General features: G+C 44.9%; 1 protein-coding gene across 1 annotated transcript; it reads left to right on the plus strand.

Annotated features, from left to right (window-relative positions):
• Positions 1 to 244: 244 nt before the first annotated feature.
• Positions 245 to 17,191, plus strand: gfra3 (GDNF family receptor alpha 3). Its single transcript, XM_077005978.1, has 8 exons — positions 245 to 1,285; positions 6,499 to 6,783; positions 8,376 to 8,468; positions 8,914 to 9,262; positions 11,172 to 11,281; positions 12,007 to 12,141; positions 12,777 to 12,907; positions 16,438 to 17,191. Exons 1-8 carry the CDS (start codon positions 1,243 to 1,245, stop codon positions 16,645 to 16,647), a joined length of 1,356 nt encoding a protein of 451 aa, XP_076862093.1. The 5' UTR covers positions 245 to 1,242; the 3' UTR covers positions 16,648 to 17,191.
• Positions 17,192 to 18,860: the final 1,669 nt, after the last annotated feature.

Here is an 18,860-nt window from a genome sequence, read left to right on the forward strand (position 1 = left end):
AAAACAGAAGACCTAATGCTGTGATTGCAATCTGAAATGTAAAGATGTAATAATGGTGGCTCTGTGTGCTGCTGGATTTTTTAAAGGTCATTTTAAGTTAGCATTACTACTTAAAGTTTTTGTAGCTCCGCTGTTTAAACGGGTAGAAAAGCGACACGAAGGTCGTGGGATTAAGCCCACGGAGCACATATAGTGTTCGATTGATGAATATGTATGTGATTCTAGATATGTGTCTGCCAAAGACTGTAAACGTCAAACATTAACGTGCTCATTTTATTCGTCACACAGTTCAGTGCCAGGCACAAGGTGGTCATGTAGCGTGACCAAGATCAGCTCAGCAGAAAAGGAACAGAACGCTGCAGCACTTCAACTCCAGCGACATGTGACGTTTTGATAGAACTTACGGTTTATTGGTCTTTAAGATCAAAACTGGTTTTGCTGTTTTGCGGGTATTTGAGACATCAAAGCCGTTCGGAAATCTTGCTTTGGTACTGTACGGAGTTAACGGGTTGGTTTTCTTTGTTGATTGGAGAAATAACTTGCGCACTGGACGGTACATGAACTTGTTAAAATGAAATAAAATCCAGCCTTCCAGGCGAAGAGGGTTTATGAAGGATTTCACGTGGATGAGTCCAAAGGTGGCCGAGCCAATCAGGAGGCGGCAACTACATGTGAAATTCATCTCTGAGTTTGGGAGCTCACTTGCCCGCGTTATAGCGACTGCCCCGGTCGGGGGATACGGGAATTAACCATTACAGCCAAGCAGAGACGTGAACTCCGTCGGACAGCGGGAGTTGTGCAGGGACGAGCTCTTTGTTGGCTCTCACCATCTACACGCGCTCATAGTTTTCTTTTTGCGCGTGAGGCGAGGATCGTTATTTCTGCACCCCGCCGCTCGCGCCTCTACCGCACGTTTAAGACCCGCTACGGATAAATTTAACTGTTTTAAATATCTGAATGGTTGTTCAGCTAGCCCGTCTCATTTAACTCCACCAACTGCGCTGGATGACGTCTCGACAAGTTTGAAATTGATTTTCGGCATCTACTATTTGAGGATTAGGTCTGCCCGTAGGATTCAGGACCTTATATCAGACTGTTGCCAGTTTGGATGCATGTAGTGGGCGGTGGGGTGTCGGTGTGAGGGTCGGTACGGACGGGGCCAGGCGCGCGTTTAAAGTGTACAAGTCGCCAGCATCAGCATCTTTACCGAGTGCCTCTGTGACAGACTCCCGGACGAACGAAATGATCCCCCTAGGAATACTTCTAAACCTGTTCTTCATTAGGGGTAAGACCGCATACTTGTTTCATTTGTATAACTCTGCTTGCTGACGCGTGTAAATCAGTGTACGAGTGTAACAACAATATTGCCATGTGGTACTCGAGAAAAATGAAATGTGCTGTAGCTCTTTAGGTGCGTTATAACGAGGGCAATGGAAAGCAAAACATATAACATATATCACCTGTGACTTCTTAGGGAATACGTCGTTTTAAAAATTATTATTTGCCACTTGAAGCATATGGACACCTCAACTCAAATTTTATTTAATTTTCGGACATTATGTCTCCGTGAAACTATTGTGTAACTGTGTAGTGTTTTTATTATTCATTACGCGACGCAGATAATTTTAGTGTTACATTTTAAGTGTGCTAGGAAGAACGTGTTCTTTAACTCAAATCTATATTTGAAAAAATCTATTAACTATGGGTCATTAACGAAAGATAGCCGTAACTACCGATTCTGTTTGACGGTTAGTTATGGTGTGAATGTTGAATTATATGAATCAGTGTAAAATAGTTAATTTTTTGACAATATGTTTAACATTTGACTAATTAAATTATTATGCAGGATCATACAGACAAGTGGGATTTAGAGAACGACAGTAGGCCAAGTTTATAATACGAATTTTGTCACGAGACCTCTGTCAGTCAGTATATATCTAGCTGTATAGTTGGGGATTTCCTCTCTCGCTTACAGACACAAGAAAACCAGGTGTGACACTATGAATAACTTTCTTCTGACGGCACAATAAATGTTATAGTATAAACACCTGAAATAGTCTGTTTAAAAGTAGTACCTCTTTGCTCACCTGAGTTGGTGTGACGCGGCGGAGTGTCTCTGCATTTGTTTTCGATCGCATTCATCATCTTGAGTGGTGTTTGTCGCCCTCCAATGCCGCTAGACACGCTGTAATGCGCGCGCTGATCGACAGGTTTATTTATTAGCTGTGTTAATGATTGCAGATTTGATGTGCTCGCGCGTGCTGTGTGTATCCCCGGGGGTCGGGTCGTATATCAGTCGCTTGGAACGAACGGCCTCTCTCTCTCTCATCTTACGAATCATCTAATTTCGTAAAGCACAATACAGAAACTTAATCAATATGCAAACATAAAGTTCAAGAATGAATTGTGTGTGTGTGTGTTTGTGTTTGTTCTGACCCTTTAGAGTGTGTAATCTTAGTCTATGTAGTCTATATAAGAAAGACGGGCCTTACGAGAAGAGTGTGTTGCTTTTGTTACGCAAACACCAAATCTCATATCTAATTTATTATCGTAGACAGGTGAATGCGCTTGGCGGACACGTGCCCAGGTGTGTGTGCGCGTGCAAGAGGCGACGGGTGTAAGCACCTACCTGGGCTTTCTTCAGAGATTCAGCGGTCGCCCTTGCGTCCAGATGTTGATGGGGGTGCAAAAAGACAAGAAGGCGCGCGCAGGACGGTGTGTTCCGGTCATTAAGTGAATGACTGCAATTGAACGACTTTTCGGTGGATATAGTGGTGGATATTTGTTGTGTCTCAGAGATACAGAAATGGTGTAGAAAATGGACAGCTGGGATTTCATTATGCTGCGCGCGGGACCTAGGTAGGCTGCTTTGTACGTTGCGCAGTGCTTTGTGGGTACATTCACTAATTGGATGTTTCTGCAAAGACGAGGCTTGAGAACTGCCTTAGATGATTACTGGGCCCAACCCGACCAAGGACATGTCTAGAGACAGGCTAATGACTCAGTCGTTTTCGTCGGATCAAAGAGAGTTAAACGAATGGAGCCAGAACAAGAAAACAGACGCGCGCACATGCACACAGCTGGTGGACCAGGGAACTAGAGCCATTAACAAATGTATTTTTTTGCCAAAGATTTGAACTTGACATATGGGGGAAGACGGGATGTTTCGGGAGCCTTCAGGGTCGTGTGTGTTTTGTTGATAACAAAGATTTGGAACGCAAACATGGAAATGGCAGATGGTGTTGGGCTTGCGCCTCGGCTGGAAGACTCGAGCCAAGCGACAGAATGAGAACGAGCGAAAGAGAGAGTGAGAGAGAGAGCACTAACCTCTTATTTCACCCAGGCCTGATTTTAGCATAATGTTATATCTAATTATCATTAAACGGATGGCATCGGCTAAGCGTGGTGAATTAGGGGAACGCGCGGCGGTGGACAATCTTTCCCAGCAGTGAACCGTCTTCTTGGATCTCGGACTGAGTTCCGTTTCTCTGCCCTGTCAATCAAACGGCCTTTCCTGGCCGCTCACTTTAATACGGCCGCCACGCTCTGATGTGACGTGTCATCAATAGTGAATAGGACCGTTCTGACCCATATTTCACTAAACCGTAGAATCTCTGCCTAAAATAACACCGAGCACACGTCACCCCTCAAACATTCTCTTACCTTCTTTATATATTAGAGGCCACTGAATATGGTGGTTTTTGTGGTATAATTTGTTTGAATTTTTCAGGCTATATCGGCGTCTTCCCATTTCTGTTGTAAATTGTGCAAGTGGAAATAGTCTCTGAAGGCTGCGTTAGTTTTTGTAATTGATAAAGTGTCTTGACAGGTTTATCATTGTGGTTTAGCCTGATATTAATTATTTAATCATGGTGGCTCTGCTCATATTGACAGCACAACTGGTTTGCTCGCTCTCAATGACCATAAGTGTTACCCCCACCTCCACCACCCCAAACACACACACACAAATACACACACACTGGTTTGTACAGTTGTTTGGTTATTGTACGATTGGTTTGTAAACACACATTGGCTAGTGCTTTACTGTACTGATATACAGTGTTTTCTAATGCTAGCTACATAGTCTCCCCTTCAGTGTGTGTGTGTGTGTGTGTGTGTGTGTGTGTGTGTGTGTGTGCTGTAAAACTTACAGCATGTTCTGCAGGGTGTGTGTGTGTGTGTGTGTGTGTGTGTGTGTGTGTGTGTGTGTGTGTGTGTGTTTGTCTGTCGTGTCATTCCTGCACTCTGAATGTGATTTCAGTAGGCACACACACACACACACCATAATACCTAGGCCAGCATGTGTCTGATTGCAATCGGCCTCCATACTGAGCCAGTTTCCTTGCGTGCCGTTTCTGCTGTCTGTCATTCTGTTTATTGCCTCTCTCTCTCTCTCTCTCTCTCTCTCTCTCTCTTTCAACCCCAAACAGTTTTATTTTCTCTCTCTTCTCATTCTTCCTTTTTTCTCTCCCTCTCTCTCTCTCTCTCTCTCTCTCTCTCTCTCTCTCTCTCTCTCTCTCTCTCTCTCTCTCTCTCTCTCTCTCCCGCACCATTTGTAATGTCATACCATAGGGTGTGAGAATGTGGAGGTAAACAGTGGCTTTGGGCAGCCTCTCCCTGTTCCTCCCCATGGCTGTGTATACCATGTGGATGTTGTTCAGACCAGCGCCGTTCGGATGGGCTGTGGATCCCTTTTCATCCATTTCACAAGAAAAGTCACACAGCATCACAACATGTACATTGTCCTCTGGCTATTGTAAAACACACAGCGTGGAGAATCTACAAGACCGAAAGAAGCTGCCTAAAGAAATGCCAAAGAATGGCCTAATTGTATTTGACTGGTCATTTTGCTTTGGCTGCCGCGGTCCGTCTTTCTCTCTGCCAAAGCCCGAGATGGTTTTGTCCTCTGTTCTTCTCTTCAGAAGCTGAGGCCAGCGTCTCCACTGCAGTTTAGTCTACAGCCCACAGCCACGGACTCTCAATCAGCACTTACTTTAAAATGAGGCCTCGCGGCAATTAGGACGCCCCACTGCTGCTCTGGGGGAGGGGGAGGGGGGGGGGGGGGTGGAGAGGAAGAATAGAAGAGAAGGAGAGATGAAGAGACAGAGAGAATAAGATATAGAGAAGGAGGGAGAGAGCTGTGGAGAGAGAGGAAGGCTGTCATTATGGCCATGCAGAAATCGGGTTCATGCTTGGGTCATGAGGTTCTTTCTTCTTTTAAAAGTTTATGAAATGTAATATAAACCAGAAGGAAAGGGTTGATGACACCAGCATATGAAACTCACGGCCTTTCACTCTTTAGAGTCATACTATGTTTGTCACACTATGTTTCTAAACATGACCGTTTTTCGACTTCTTCGGAGCATTGATGATTTCTTTCCCACGGTCCAAGTAATTTCCTATTATCAGTGGAAATAGCATCAGTCAGTGTACTGCCCAGATTCAGTGTAAACAGCTGCTGCTACTAAATATGGGCTCACTATTGGTTTAGGTTTATTGCACACAGGGTATGGTGATGTCAGTTAATTTGGTTAACGCATCTTAACCTTTGACCCTGCAGATTTTAACCTTTAACCCCTAAAGATGGGCTAACTCCACATGGCCACTCCCCCTTGATTCTGGTGGAGGTTGTTGAACTATTGGAATAAGGGAGGTTCTGCTTATCGGTCAAATGAACCTACTACACCTCAGAAGAGAAATCCTGTGGAAATGAGCACTTGACCTTTGAAGTGTAGAATGGAGGTTCACCTTTTACTGTATTCTAATTTAATACCATTTATGGTATCATTCATGCTTTAGTGTAATTATGGACAATATGCTGTTGATTTTATAACATGCTCCTGTTTAAGTGAATGGTAAGTTAAGGAATAGATGGACTTATATTCAGGTCAGATAAGAAAGAGGCCATTGGAAACATGGTACAACAAGGTGACCATTAATCAGTTCACTTCTGATTCTGTAGAAATGTCTGTATGTTCAACTAGAGTAGGTGCGGCTAATCATCCCGCCACCAGAACAACTGGGCGGGCTGTCTGCCCGGCATGTTGGTTACTCTTTAATAACAAATAGCTGTGATTGCTGTTTCAAATGCAGATATCTTAGTAATAGCACTGAACTGCATTGACTGTTCTAAAATGTAAAATTAAAAAAAAATGGCACAAATCGAACAGGATTCAACCCGTCGACAGACCTGCAACTGGAATAATCACTCGACTGTAAATATCACTATTTGTCCATTTTGAGATGTTACGGGGTGATAGCAGCACATAACAGAAAATACTCCACCAAAAGTCTCCACCCATTATATGCTAATGATATAACATACATTTATTTTGTGTGTATTTGAAACAATTAAATATATTGTTATTATCCCCTTCTAAGTAGGTTTGTGGAGGGGGTGGGGCTTGAGGAGGTCTGAGGACAAGCTTAGGCCGCCCAGGCCTGTCCTTGGCACCGCCCACGAGTAAGTCAGACTCCTCCTCCTGATCCGGCCCCCAGGTTCGGTATCCTTGGCTGTGCCTCTGTTTCCGGATACGCTGAACTGCGTGGAGGCCTTGCGGGAATGCCTGGAAGAGCAGGAGTGTGAGAAGCTCTACCGGCAGCTGGACTACTGCGTGGATGAGGAGGCTGTGGCACCGCTGGGTCCTGATGCCCGCCACACCTGCTTCGATGCCCAGAATGCCCTGGCACACTATCGCCCCCTGCAGGAGTGCAAGTGCCAGCGCGGCTCACGCATGGAGCTGACCTGTCTTAGGGTGTACTGGACCGTGCGATTCCCACTGGGTGAGGAGGAGTGTGTGTGTGTGTGTATATGTGTGTGTGTGTGTGTGTGTGTGTGTGTGTGTGTGTGTGTGTGTGTGTTTGTTTGCTGCACGCGTGTGTACTTTGGGCAGGGATGTAGCAAAAACACGATTCCTCCCCCCACACACACACTTTTGTCAGATTGAAACGATACAATGCTACACATTACAATGCTATGCTACACATTCTATGACATCCTTGAACACCCCCACTTTTAAAAAGCCCCTGACTGTAGGGTCAATCTAAAAAGCTAAAATCGAAGTCTGTCTACAGATTTGAAAGCACTAGTCACTCTCACACTAAAGGAATAAGTGTTAGTCATTAGGATATGACAACACTTCACATAAATCACCATTGTAATGAAACATATGGCGTAAGAATATATATTATGTGGCAACAGAAATTAATTTTTTTCTCAAACAGCAAAAACTTTTATTGGTCTTTTTGGTCTTTTTATTGGTATTCTTGAATAATAAGTATCACCCCAGTAACACCAGTGGACACCAGTGCTGTGGACTCTAGTGCTGTGGACACCAGTGCTATAGTAGACAGTGCTGTGGACACCAGTGCTATAGTAAACAGTGCTGTGGACACCAGTGCTGTAGTAGACAGTGCTGTGGACACCAGTGCTATAGTAGACAGTGCTGTGGACACCAGTACTGTGGACACCAGTGCTATAGTAGACAGTGCTGTGGACACCAGTGCTATAGTAGACAGTGCTGTGGACACCAGTGCTGTGGACACCAGTGCTATAGTAGACAGTGCTGTGGACACCAGTGCTATAGTAGACAGTGCTGTGGACACCAGTGCTATAGAACACAGTGTGTTGCTGCAGTGCTCTGCTGCGTCCCCGGGTGGCGCTCTGTGGAAGCATCAGGCTCTCTGGCCCCCACACTCAGGGCTAATCTGGCGTCAGCGAGAGTGCAGCATGAATCCCAGCCTTCCAGAACCCACTGTTTGTTTGCATTATGCTCTTCGGCATGCAAGATGGAGATAAGGGAAAAATACCACTGTGTGTTGTGTTGAAATGCAAGAGGAAATATAAGGTCTTTACTATGTATAAGGTGTGTGTGTGTGTGTGTGTGTGTGTGTGTGTGTGTGTGTGTGTGTGCGCAGGGAGCTTTGGGGATTGGGGGTAGCATGTGTATTTCATGGGTCCTCAAAGTGAAAGCGCACATATGGCCTGTTAGTCTGTTTTCGATGTACCACTCTTACTAGTACAAAACTGGGTTCTGACCTGTTCAAGGCATCAAATAAACATCCACACACACAGACACACACACACACACACACACACACACATCAAATATCCTTATTAAAATATGGGTGACAACTGTGCAGTATTGGTTATTATGTATTAAGCATAATCATAGAGCCATCATATAATCTCTGTCATTTGATTAAACAGAGAGGCTGTCTTAATTAGCTGTAATGATAAGGTAATGGTGCAGTTCTGCAGGCTTAATTAGTGTGGAATTTTCTGCCTGTTGTTTGGCTCAGACACAAAGGGTGTGTGTATCTGCACTGATAAGAGTGTGTGTCTGTGTGTGTGTGTGTGTGTTTCTGTTTTCCAGGATATGATGACATTGAGATGTCCCCATATGAGGATATTGAGCTGGAACTTGTGAGAAATGCTGAAACGTTAAAGCTGGCGTCCATCGTGGCAGGTACCTTCACGTCCTCAGTAGATGTCCCTGTCCTCTCCAACTCTGAGTCCAACAAGGAGAATGTGTGTGGTTCTGCTTCGGTTCACTTTAATTCCTTTCCCATTCACTGAACGAGGGAAAAAGTCCAAGTTACTTTGGCTATATGTTGGTGGTGTGTGTATAGGGATATTGGTAGGATTATGGCATGCGATGCCGGTGTCCTGCATCTGAAGCCCAGCTGACAGTATTGAGCTGGAATATATTCTTCCTCCAAAGCCCTCTGGGAGAAGTGTTAGGTTACAGATTTCATGATTCACTTCATGTTCTGTGTCATCAGGCCAAAAAAGGTGTGTGACACACCGTCTGTCACCTTGCACACTCCCGAGTGTTCTGCCTCACACTTCTCCTCACACCTCTCCTCACACCTTTGCCTCTCTGCTCTCCGTCTCCCCCCCCCCCCCCCCAGTCTCCTCCTTCCCCGTAGACGGACAAAACCGCTGTCTGAAGGCGGCTCAGGACTGCGGCCTGTTCGAGAAGTGCGGGGCCCTACGCTCCGAGTACGTGTTGGCGTGCACCAAACCTGCGCCCGGCTCTGACCACTGCAACCGGCAGAAGTGTCACCGGGCCCTGCGGCGCTTCCTGGACCGCGTGCCGGAGGAGTACAGCTTTGGCGTGCTCTTCTGCTCCTGCACGGACCAGCTGTGTGGTGAGCGCAGGCGCAAGACCATCGTGCCATCCTGCTCATACGAGGAGAGGGATGGACAGCCCAACTGCCTCCATCTGGAGAGCTACTGTCTCCGCGATGATCTGTGCAGGTGTGCACATGAATACACACACACACACACACACACACACACACACACACAGGTGCCACTACCCAGTCAGGACCTGAGCACTGGTGAATGCAGTAGTAGAAAACCCTCAATGGCAACAGGTTCCAGTCTATAACGGTACACTTCTAAAATGATCCTGTGAGACAGGCAGGGTTGGGTAGGAACGCGTTACATTTACTCTGTTACATTTACTCAAGTAGCCTTTTGGACAAAAATGTACTTGTAAGAGTAGTTTTAATATGAAAGACTTCTACTTTTACTTGAGTAAATATGTGCTGAGAAAAACGCGACTTTTCTCCGTTACAATCGGATTTGCGCCGCGCACTACCGTTACTTTAGTTTTGTAAATAATTCGTCTTTTCAGTGAGAAGACTGGCCAACGTCTCGTCGCCTGAGTATGAGTGACCAATCAAATGAAGCCGGTCAGTCACGTGATCACTTACGCAAACTTTCTTCACCGGTAGCAAGAAAGTGACAGAAAAACCTACCGAGCATCCCTGACCTCATACAGCCAATGTTTACATTACAAACGTGTAAAAGGACAGTTATATAATGCGCTGTCATTTGTGTCTGCCAAAACGTGTGGACATTTCAGCCTACAAGAACTCAACATCAAATTTGAGGAAACACGATGCGATAAGTTTGCTGTATGTATAATTTTGTGTAATGCTATATCTCTGATGCATAACGTTTGTATGATGTAATTATTAAATGTAACGCAGTGCAATACTAAAAACCAGTTCACACTGAGTGTACACACTAGCAATATATGACAATTTAGTTGAACCAAAGTTTGCTACAAATTGATTCAGTTGGCGTCAAGTTGTAGCTACACGTATTGGCTGACAGTCTCATCAGTTAATGCCTTTGTGGAACACATTAAAGTTACACAGGCCTAATAATTATGAACAAACAAAAATCCATATGATTTATAATAAATCATTTTATATTTATTAGAATATTTAATATAATATTAATATTTAATATAAAATTTAATTTTATATATTATATTTATTTATAATAAATTATTTTTGTTATCATTAAAAGTCATTGTTTTCAGTAATTCAATTTCCCATGATGTAATTTATTGACATGAAACAGTACTCATGCACTTACTCACTACTTGAGTAGCTTTTAATCAAAGTACTTTTTAACTTTTACTCAAGTAAATTTTTGGATGCATACTTTTACTTGAGTAACATTTGGTTCAAGTAACAGTCATGGCCTGGTGGTAGGGAACTGGTCTTGTGACTGGAGGGTCGTGGGTTCGATTCCCAGACCTGAGGCCATGACTGAGGTGCCCCTGAGCAAGGCCCAATTGCTTGTATTAAAAAAATGTATACAAGTCGTAAAAATGTAAGTCGCTCTGGATAAGGGCGTCTGCCAAATGCCATAAATGTAAATGTAAGTAACAGTATTTTACTTGAGTAAAATAGTTGAATACTCTACCCACCTCTGGAGACAGGTCTACCTTCATTACGTAGCCAGGTAGTAGTGACCATATCTTATGAAGTGGCTGCTGATTGTTGATTTCTGTCATTGGTGTCTTTCATATTTGTCTGTGTGTATGTCTGTTTGTCTGCCTTTCTGTTTATCTCTTGCCAATTTCTTCTTTCAACCTTTCCTCTTTGTCCCTCATGCTGTGTCTGTCTCTCTGTATCTTGCTGCGCCTGTCTATTGCTCTCTCTTGTTGTCTTAATGTCAATCCCTTTCTCTCTCTCTTCCTGTGGCTGTCTTGTTCTCTCTTTCCCTCTCTCTCTCTGGCTGTCCATTGTTTGTCTCTCTCTCTCTCTCTCTCTCTCTCTCTCTCTCTCTCTCTCTCTCTCTCTCTCTCTCTCTCTCTCTCTCTCTCTCTCTCTCTCTCTCTCATGTTGCCCTTCCCTTGCCACAGGTCGCGACTGGCTGATTTCCAGCAGCACTGTCATCCGTCCTCCCACTCTGCCTCGGGCTGTCTGCGGGAGAGCGGGGCAGTGTGCCTGAAGGCTTACGCAGGACTCATCGGTGAGCACACGCTAGCCGCAGCTAAAGACTTGTGAGACAGTCCACCTGTAGATCCCTGCACAACCGCACGCAGCCTTGTGAAGCTCGTTCATCGTCCTGTGGGTTGTTAATATCGTTAAGTGCGCGCGTGTATATAAAATGTATACACATCAGAAGACATTTACAGGGTGAAACCGCGTACTGTCGTAAAAGATGTAGAGGTAGTCAAACTTGTAGTGAGGTACATGGCAGTGCTTTGCTTGCACCAATCTCTTTGTGTGTAAGGAAGTGCACTGTGGATACAGGCATGCTTTAATTATGTCTGATCAGTGATCACACATTTGAGCAGGGGGCACAGGACTATACAGGTATGGTAATTGGGAAAATGCCACAGGGGTGTTGGTTACGTCCCCAGTGTGACATCAAACTGAATCCCCAGTGCACCAGGCACTTATGTGGAATTATCCGGACCAAACGCAACCAGAGATGTGTCGCAAGCTAGAGGTGATGCGGTGGCATGTGTTAACATAATTAGAGCGTAGAGAACCGTCACGCTGCTATCTGGAGTTCCTCGCAGATGGCCGGAGACCCGTTAGCATTTTGCTTCCCTGTCCTTATATCTGACTCCCGTTTTCGTTTTTTTTTAATAATTCCTTTTCATTGTTTCCCTGGTCATTCCTCCCTCTCACTTTTTCTCTTCCTCCATCTCACTCCCTCCATCACCCCCTCCACCTTGCTGTCTGCAGGCACGATCATGACGCCGAACTACGTCAGTAACAGCAGCACAGAGGTGTCCCAGTGGTGCGGCTGCGAGGGCAGCGGGAACAAGTTGCAGGAGTGTCTGCAGGTCCTGCACTTGTTTACCAACAATGCCTGCTTACGTGAGTGCAGGTCCCGCGCCCGAAACATCCCGCTCGCCCCGATGATTAATAATGCATATAACAACACAACACCTTAATGAAACATCCTATATACAAGCCTGGCAAATCGATGAAGTTTTTCTTTCATAGATTTATTTTTCCATATGATGTGTTTTGACCAGTCAAAAGTTCATAATGCCTTTTTTCTTTTATTCTTTAATAATTTACCGATGCTGACAGGAGAAAAGAGTCTTAAGTCCGCAGTGCGTTCAGCTTTCTCTAATAAGGGCTTGATAAGAGCTGAGTGCTTTCAGCTGCTCAGTTTTGAATATGGTGTTTATAAAACAGTGCCTTCAACTGCTGTGCGTTGCAAAAGGTGTTAACACGGTTTTCTTTTATCACCTAACCTATGTTATTTCTCTTGCACATAATCAAAAATGTTTATGAATAAGAAAAAGGGTGTGAATAAGCACTACAGATATTCACAGAAAATTGGATGTTTTACATACGCTTTGTTGTTTCCAGAATTCTTGAATATTCGGTCTAGATTTTCAGCGCATTTGTTCATGTGAACATCATCCATGTGTCTGTAAGCGGCTCTTGTAGCATCAAAGCGGTGTTTCTCTGCAGCGTGTGTTTGTCTTTCTTTGGTACAGGTAATGCCATCGAGAACATGGGGAGCTCCAGTCCCTGGCCGGTGGAGGCCACGCCCCTCCCAGCTCCACGCCCCTCCCCCTACCTCCAACATGACGAACTGAACATTAACCTGCTGCCTGACCTCAACTCGGTGGGTCCTGAGTTGGAAAACCAATCAGATCAGACTTTTCAGCATAACTGCAACACTAAACTACTGAATACGCTATCGACACTATCGCAGCCAAACTGTGCTACTGAACACAATACTTCACATACTGAAATACTGCTCAGCACACACACACACTGCCCCCAATGTAACACAATACTCTTCAACATGTCACCCAAGATCCTGTCTAGCATTTCTGTCTGATGTAGAGTAGAGGGCTAAAGGAAATGAATGTCTGATACTTTGGTGGGTCTGATGTGGCAGTGCGGTTTCACTCCATTATGTGCATAGCGATTCCCACTGCGGCTGAGCTGCTCAATCATGGTGATCTCGGTTTAGAGCAGGACCGTGTCCTGGGTGCCGCTCACCACACGACGATCTCGCCTTACAGCGGGACAGTGTCCCGCACACATGGCTCTCTCAGCAGCTGCGAGACGAGGGCTGACCTGTGTATTGGGGGCTGTGGTTAACGAGCAGCCCATTTAGAAGGGGGTGGTCCCATGAGGGGCTTCGTTAGTTTACCGTATTGATTGTAATGAACACTTCACTACAGTAGTGTAGCACTCTTACATAGGCTGGGTGGAAAGAAAAAAAAATCTGAAAATAGGCTTTGGTCTTTTTGGTATTCACTATGTGAACTTATTACACTTATTTAAATATAATAATAGTAATAATTGTTGTTGTTGTCGATGATATTTTTACAACTATTATTACAACAAAAAATTTGCACAAGAGTTCATATGCTCGCAGATAACACCAAACAGTTCAGGTGTAATAGGCAAAGCAACATTCAAAGTGACAAAACCAACCAGATAAAAGGAAGAGAAAGAACAACCAGTACACCTAGAGTGAGAGAATAGACCAGAAAGCACTGGTAACCAGTCCGAGTAATGAAGATGAAATCCAGAGGACAAAAAACAGGTCATGCACCAGGATGACAAGCACAGGTAATGTTCACATACACCAGGAAGACAAGCACAGGTAATGTTCACATACACCAGGAAGACAAGCACAGGTAATGTTCAGTGTGCACACAGAGTGCATGGAGGTTAATAATCAAGAGGAGTGGAACGTGGGCGTGGGAGTTGGCTGTGGCTGGTGGGGCTGGTCAGAGTGACAGGTAGGCGGGCTGAAGTGGCTGATGGGAAATGTAGTCAGGAGAAGGGATTGTGACAAAAATGTATACAATTATAAAAGTGACATTTTAAAGATTTTTTGACATTTTAAATGGTTTTTTGATTTGTTCCAAAGTTTAACTGCAGCTTTAAATGTCCATATCTCTGAGTATGTTATTATACTGAGGGGCCAATATGCCTTTCATGTTATCAAAAGTCCCTTCTGAATAAATTCAGTGGACTCATTCATACTTTTACTCATCTAGTAACATTTTATTAGTGTCGGCTCTTCAGATGACCTACTGACTCTTCAGATGAATCTACTGACTCTTCAGATGAATACAGACTCTTCAAATAACTACAGACTCTTCAGATTGACATAACTCAATGTCAGGACTTATGTTCCATATGACTATATGGGCTGTAGAACTCTGTGGGATATAGAACTCTATGGGATGTATAGCTCTATGGGCTATATGACTATGGGCTATGCTACTCTGCTCAAAAGGACTCTGGGCTATGTGACACTATGGGTAGGACCTCAGTAGGGACAGAAATTATAAGTCTAGTATAAATAAAAAAGAAACAGCATTAGTAATATATAATGTTTGCCAGTATTTTTGAAATATGTATGAAAATATGCATGAAAAACAAAATATGCATGAAAATGTGTATGAAAAGGCATCAGACTCACTTGCTGAAAAGGGCACCTTAAACAGAAAGAGCCGTGGAGGAATTTGTAGTCAGAGCTGAGCTTGCTGTGGACGCAGAAGCACATTCAAACACCTTCTCTGCCACCTCCAGCCCAGTTTAAAACAATTACTAAATTCTCCATCCCTCAGCTTAATGACTCCTATAAGAAATTAAATCAATATCGATCTTGTGTGCTTTGTGCCGTGTTCCCAGATTATACTGTGGCTTGAAATAAGGGATTAGTTTGGTTTTTAACTAATGGCCAAGTGCCAGAATTTCACTGACACGCCGGCAGCTCAGTGCCAATGCTTTTGGATCAGTCTCAACTTTACTGGACCGTTTTCTTGTCTTAACTTGTCACTGTCCTCGTATTTTAATGCACAGGCTGAGTCATGGACCAGCATCTCTGAAATATCTTCATTCCTTTTATGTGTGAGTGTGGTGATGAGGCTTGGGGGGGGGGCAGGACCACATGTGCTAGGGCTCTAATGATTTCTGTTCTCCTGAGGAATGTCTAGTTGAGGTCCTTGTTTGGATTTGGCATGGTGGCCAGGCTTGTGACTGAGTTTACGTATAAGAAGGACATCAAATGATGCCGATACTCTATATCCAGAGGCATGTGTGCAGGAGGCCCCCGGGCACTATGACAGACTGTTTATCAGTGAGCAACACCTACTGCTGTGATCAGGGTGTGTGTGTATGTGTGTGTATGTGTGTGTGTGTGTGTGTGTGTGTGTGTGTGTGTGTGCGTGTGTGTGTGTGTAGAGGTATGCAAGAGTACATGTATGCTCGTGTGTGTGTGTGTGTGTGTGTGTGTGTGTGTGTGTGTGTGTGTGTGTGTGTGTGTGTGTGTTTGTGCATGCGTGCGCCTGTGACTGCATGTGTGTGTGTGTGTGTGTGTGTGTGTGTGTGTAGAGGTATGCAAGAGTACATGTATGCTTGTGTGTGTGTGTGTGTGTGTTTGTGCATGCGTGCGACTGTGTGTGTGTGTGTGTGTGTGTGTGTGTGTGTGTAGAGGTATGCAAGAGTACATGTATGTGTGTGTGTGTGTGTGTGTGTGTTTGTGCATGCGTGCGACTGCACGTGTGTGTGTGTGTTTGTGTACACAGAGCACAGAAGCTTAGAGATAATCTGGGCCTCCAGACAAAAAGGATTCAATTCTGTTTCTGCTGTCATTCTACCTCACTCTCTCTTTCTCAGCCAGATCTTTCTCTCTTTCCCAAACATCCCTCTGTCTTTCTTGATCTTTCTCCTTCTGTTTTTCCTTTTCTGTCTCTCCTCTGCCTTTCTTTGTCTTCTACTTTCTCTTTTTCCTTCTCTCTCTCTCTCTCTCTCTCTTTTCCTTCTTCCCTGTGAAAGGATTAGCCAAAGGTGTTCGCAGCAGCCAGAGCATCAATCAGACTTCATTAGTATTAATTTATTCATGCCCATCTGTCTGTCTCTCTCTGTTTCTCTACCTCTTCCTCTCTCATCCCTCTCTCTCTTTATATCTCCCTTTCACACCCCGTTATCACTATTTCCTAATCCCTCTCTCCATCACACACTCGCTGCCTTGTTCTTTCTGTCTCTCTGTCTTCTGTGAATGCCAGTCCCCCCCCCCTCTCTCTCTCTCTCTATGTTGTTCTCCCTCTCTCCTGTCTCTCTCCACTCAAGTGTTTGCTCATTGCATTTATTCACTTTGTCTGTCTGTCTCTCTTCACCTGTCAGGTGGAGGAGAGCGAGGAGCACAGGCCAGAGGAAGAGGAAGAGGAGGAGATGGATGCAGGGGAGGAGTTTAACGTCATCCCTCCATTCTCTGAGAAAGCCACAGTCACTGATTTGGACTCTGAGTCGGACCGTGTCCACAGCCAGGCCTGGACCCCACTGCCCCCCCTGTTCCTGCCCCTCTTGCTGCTAACTGCTATCAGTTGGGGGTAGAGACCACACACACACATACACATACACATACACACATACTCCTGCACACACACACACGCATTTACATACGTGCACACATACACCCTCCTCAAATAATCACTCACACCCAGACTCTAAGACTTTCTACTGAGGGATGGAGAGAATGAAAGAAAGAAGAGAACGTGGAAGGAGAAGAGGAGGACAGGAGGCCCTCTCCCCCTGACGTCCCTCATTTCACTCTGTTTCTCCTTCTCGTAAAGAGGGACATCTATTTTTTGGTCGCTGCTCACTCACTGGGGAATCGCTCTCTGGTTCTGTGCCAGTGTTATCTGGAAAGGGAATCATGATTCATGACATTTGGCTCATGACTCATTGGACTGAATAGAACTGGATGTAACGGTCGACTGTAATCGAGTGAATCAGTGAATCAGTAGAATAATGCATCTGTTGTGTAATTCACCTTCACTTCCAGTGCATTGCTGATGTTGGCTAAGCGTCGGTCAGTTCAGCAGCATTGCTGTTCAGATTTGCTATATTTTGCTTTTCTTAAATGACACATCTATGAGTGTGCAGCTTCTTATTTTTTGTACTTATTTTGCATTTGGAAACCCTATGGATTTTCTTGTTGTTTCTGGAGCTTGTGTGTGGGTGTTTGTATGTGTGTGTGTGAGTGAGTGGGCGTGTGTGTTCAATATGTTTGCGCTTTGTCAACATCAAAGAAAAACCCATATAGTACAAATTCTGAGTCTTTCATCTCTCCCTACTCTTTGTCTTGTCAGGTTGCGCAGATGCATAGTTGCGCGTGCACACACTCCCCCACAATCACACACACACACACACACACACACACACACACACACACGCACACACACCTTGACCCTCCCTTGGTGCAGATGCACGCGCTTTCCTTTTATTGCTTTATCTGCGATGTGCTTTAATTTTTAGCGTCAGCACAGGCTGTGTGGACTCTCACCAGAGACATAAATAATGACGACATCAACAACAACAAAAAAAAAACAATAAGAGTAATAAAGTCTAAATAAACAAGTAAATAAACAAACACATGTAAATAAATAAAGACAGAAATGTCTAAGTGATTGTTCCAGAGGTGTGGGGGCTCCAGTTGGGCTTTGGCCCCTGCGGGGGGTAGTGGAAGTGATTTGGCGCGCGCCTGTCGCTGTGTGGATCGCGCCTGGCTCCGGTCTCTGCTTTCACTTTGGCAGAGATAATGGCTTACACCGCAGACTGTTTATCTTGTGCGTTCTGGGAGGAAGAATTGCTTCTGATGTAGTGGAGAAATGGAAGAAATTGAACTAGGGAGCTGTACAGACAGAGCGGGAGAAACGGAGAGAGAGGAGAGACCCTCCAGCCCAAACATGCAGGCCAACATCACGGGCTCCTTTGCTTTCCTGTGTCTTATAAATCTATTGCTGACACTAATGTTTTCTCTGCCCCCCCCCCCCTATCCCATTTCTTCTCATGTATGTCTTGGGAAGCAAAAGCGTTTTTCCTTCCTCCAGAAGGGGTTTTAACGTAGGGTGGTTATTAAAGCCCGCCCCTTCACACACCACCCCTCCCCCCACCCACGCCCACGCCCCTCCCCCCTCCCAATTCTGGCAGCTTGGAGGATTCTAGTGTGAGGTAAAGAGGTGACACACTGCTCCCTCTATACTACTGCCCGTCTTCTATTGAGAAGAGCCACCTCGTATTACCCACGTCCATGTCTTAACAATGACCTCCCCAAATTGATGTATTATGCAGGGGGGCAGCACAGGCAGAACTCTGATTGAACGGCTATTCTGCTGTTCCGCGGCAAGGCAGCCATGCGAGTAGCGCGCCCATCCAATCAGCGGCCGTAATTAAGAACAGGCGCATTGGGGCGGGGAGATTGATGCGTCTTGTCCAAGCGCTGGTCAGTCTGTATGACGACTGTTGTTATTTTTTAATTGTTATCAGGCCTGCTTTGTCGTCCCCCGAGCAAAGATCCAGGACGCCGGCGAGAGAATGATGTTGGAGGACAGGAGACAGTGCAGGCAGCATCGCGACATTCATGCGTTTTAGATAAATAAGTAAGCCATGCATTAAAGAAAAACACATGGAGTGACGTCTGCCTATGGCGAGGTGAGGGGAGGAAGACTCTGAGAAAGAACTCCAGGTTCTTTCTATGGGGCATCTATATAGATCTTGCGTAGAGTTATTATTATTAATGCCATATACACACTTAGTGTTTATGT

This window comes from Brachyhypopomus gauderio, chromosome 5 (genome assembly GCF_052324685.1).
Source record: "Brachyhypopomus gauderio isolate BG-103 chromosome 5, BGAUD_0.2, whole genome shotgun sequence".
NCBI classification, from domain to species: domain Eukaryota; kingdom Metazoa; phylum Chordata; class Actinopteri; order Gymnotiformes; family Hypopomidae; genus Brachyhypopomus; species Brachyhypopomus gauderio.

Bases quoted from the DNA above. Each gene is read 5' to 3' on its own strand.
- gfra3 (XM_077005978.1), top strand. From the start codon at position 1,243: ATGATCCCCCTAGGAATACTTCTAAACCTGTTCTTCATTAGGG. The intron at 8,469-8,913 runs GTACCTTCACGT...CCCCCCCCCCAG, and splicing joins GCTGGCGTCCATCGTGGCAG to TCTCCTCCTTCCCCGTAGAC. The intron at 11,282-12,006 runs GTGAGCACACGC...TGCTGTCTGCAG, and splicing joins GGCTTACGCAGGACTCATCG to GCACGATCATGACGCCGAAC.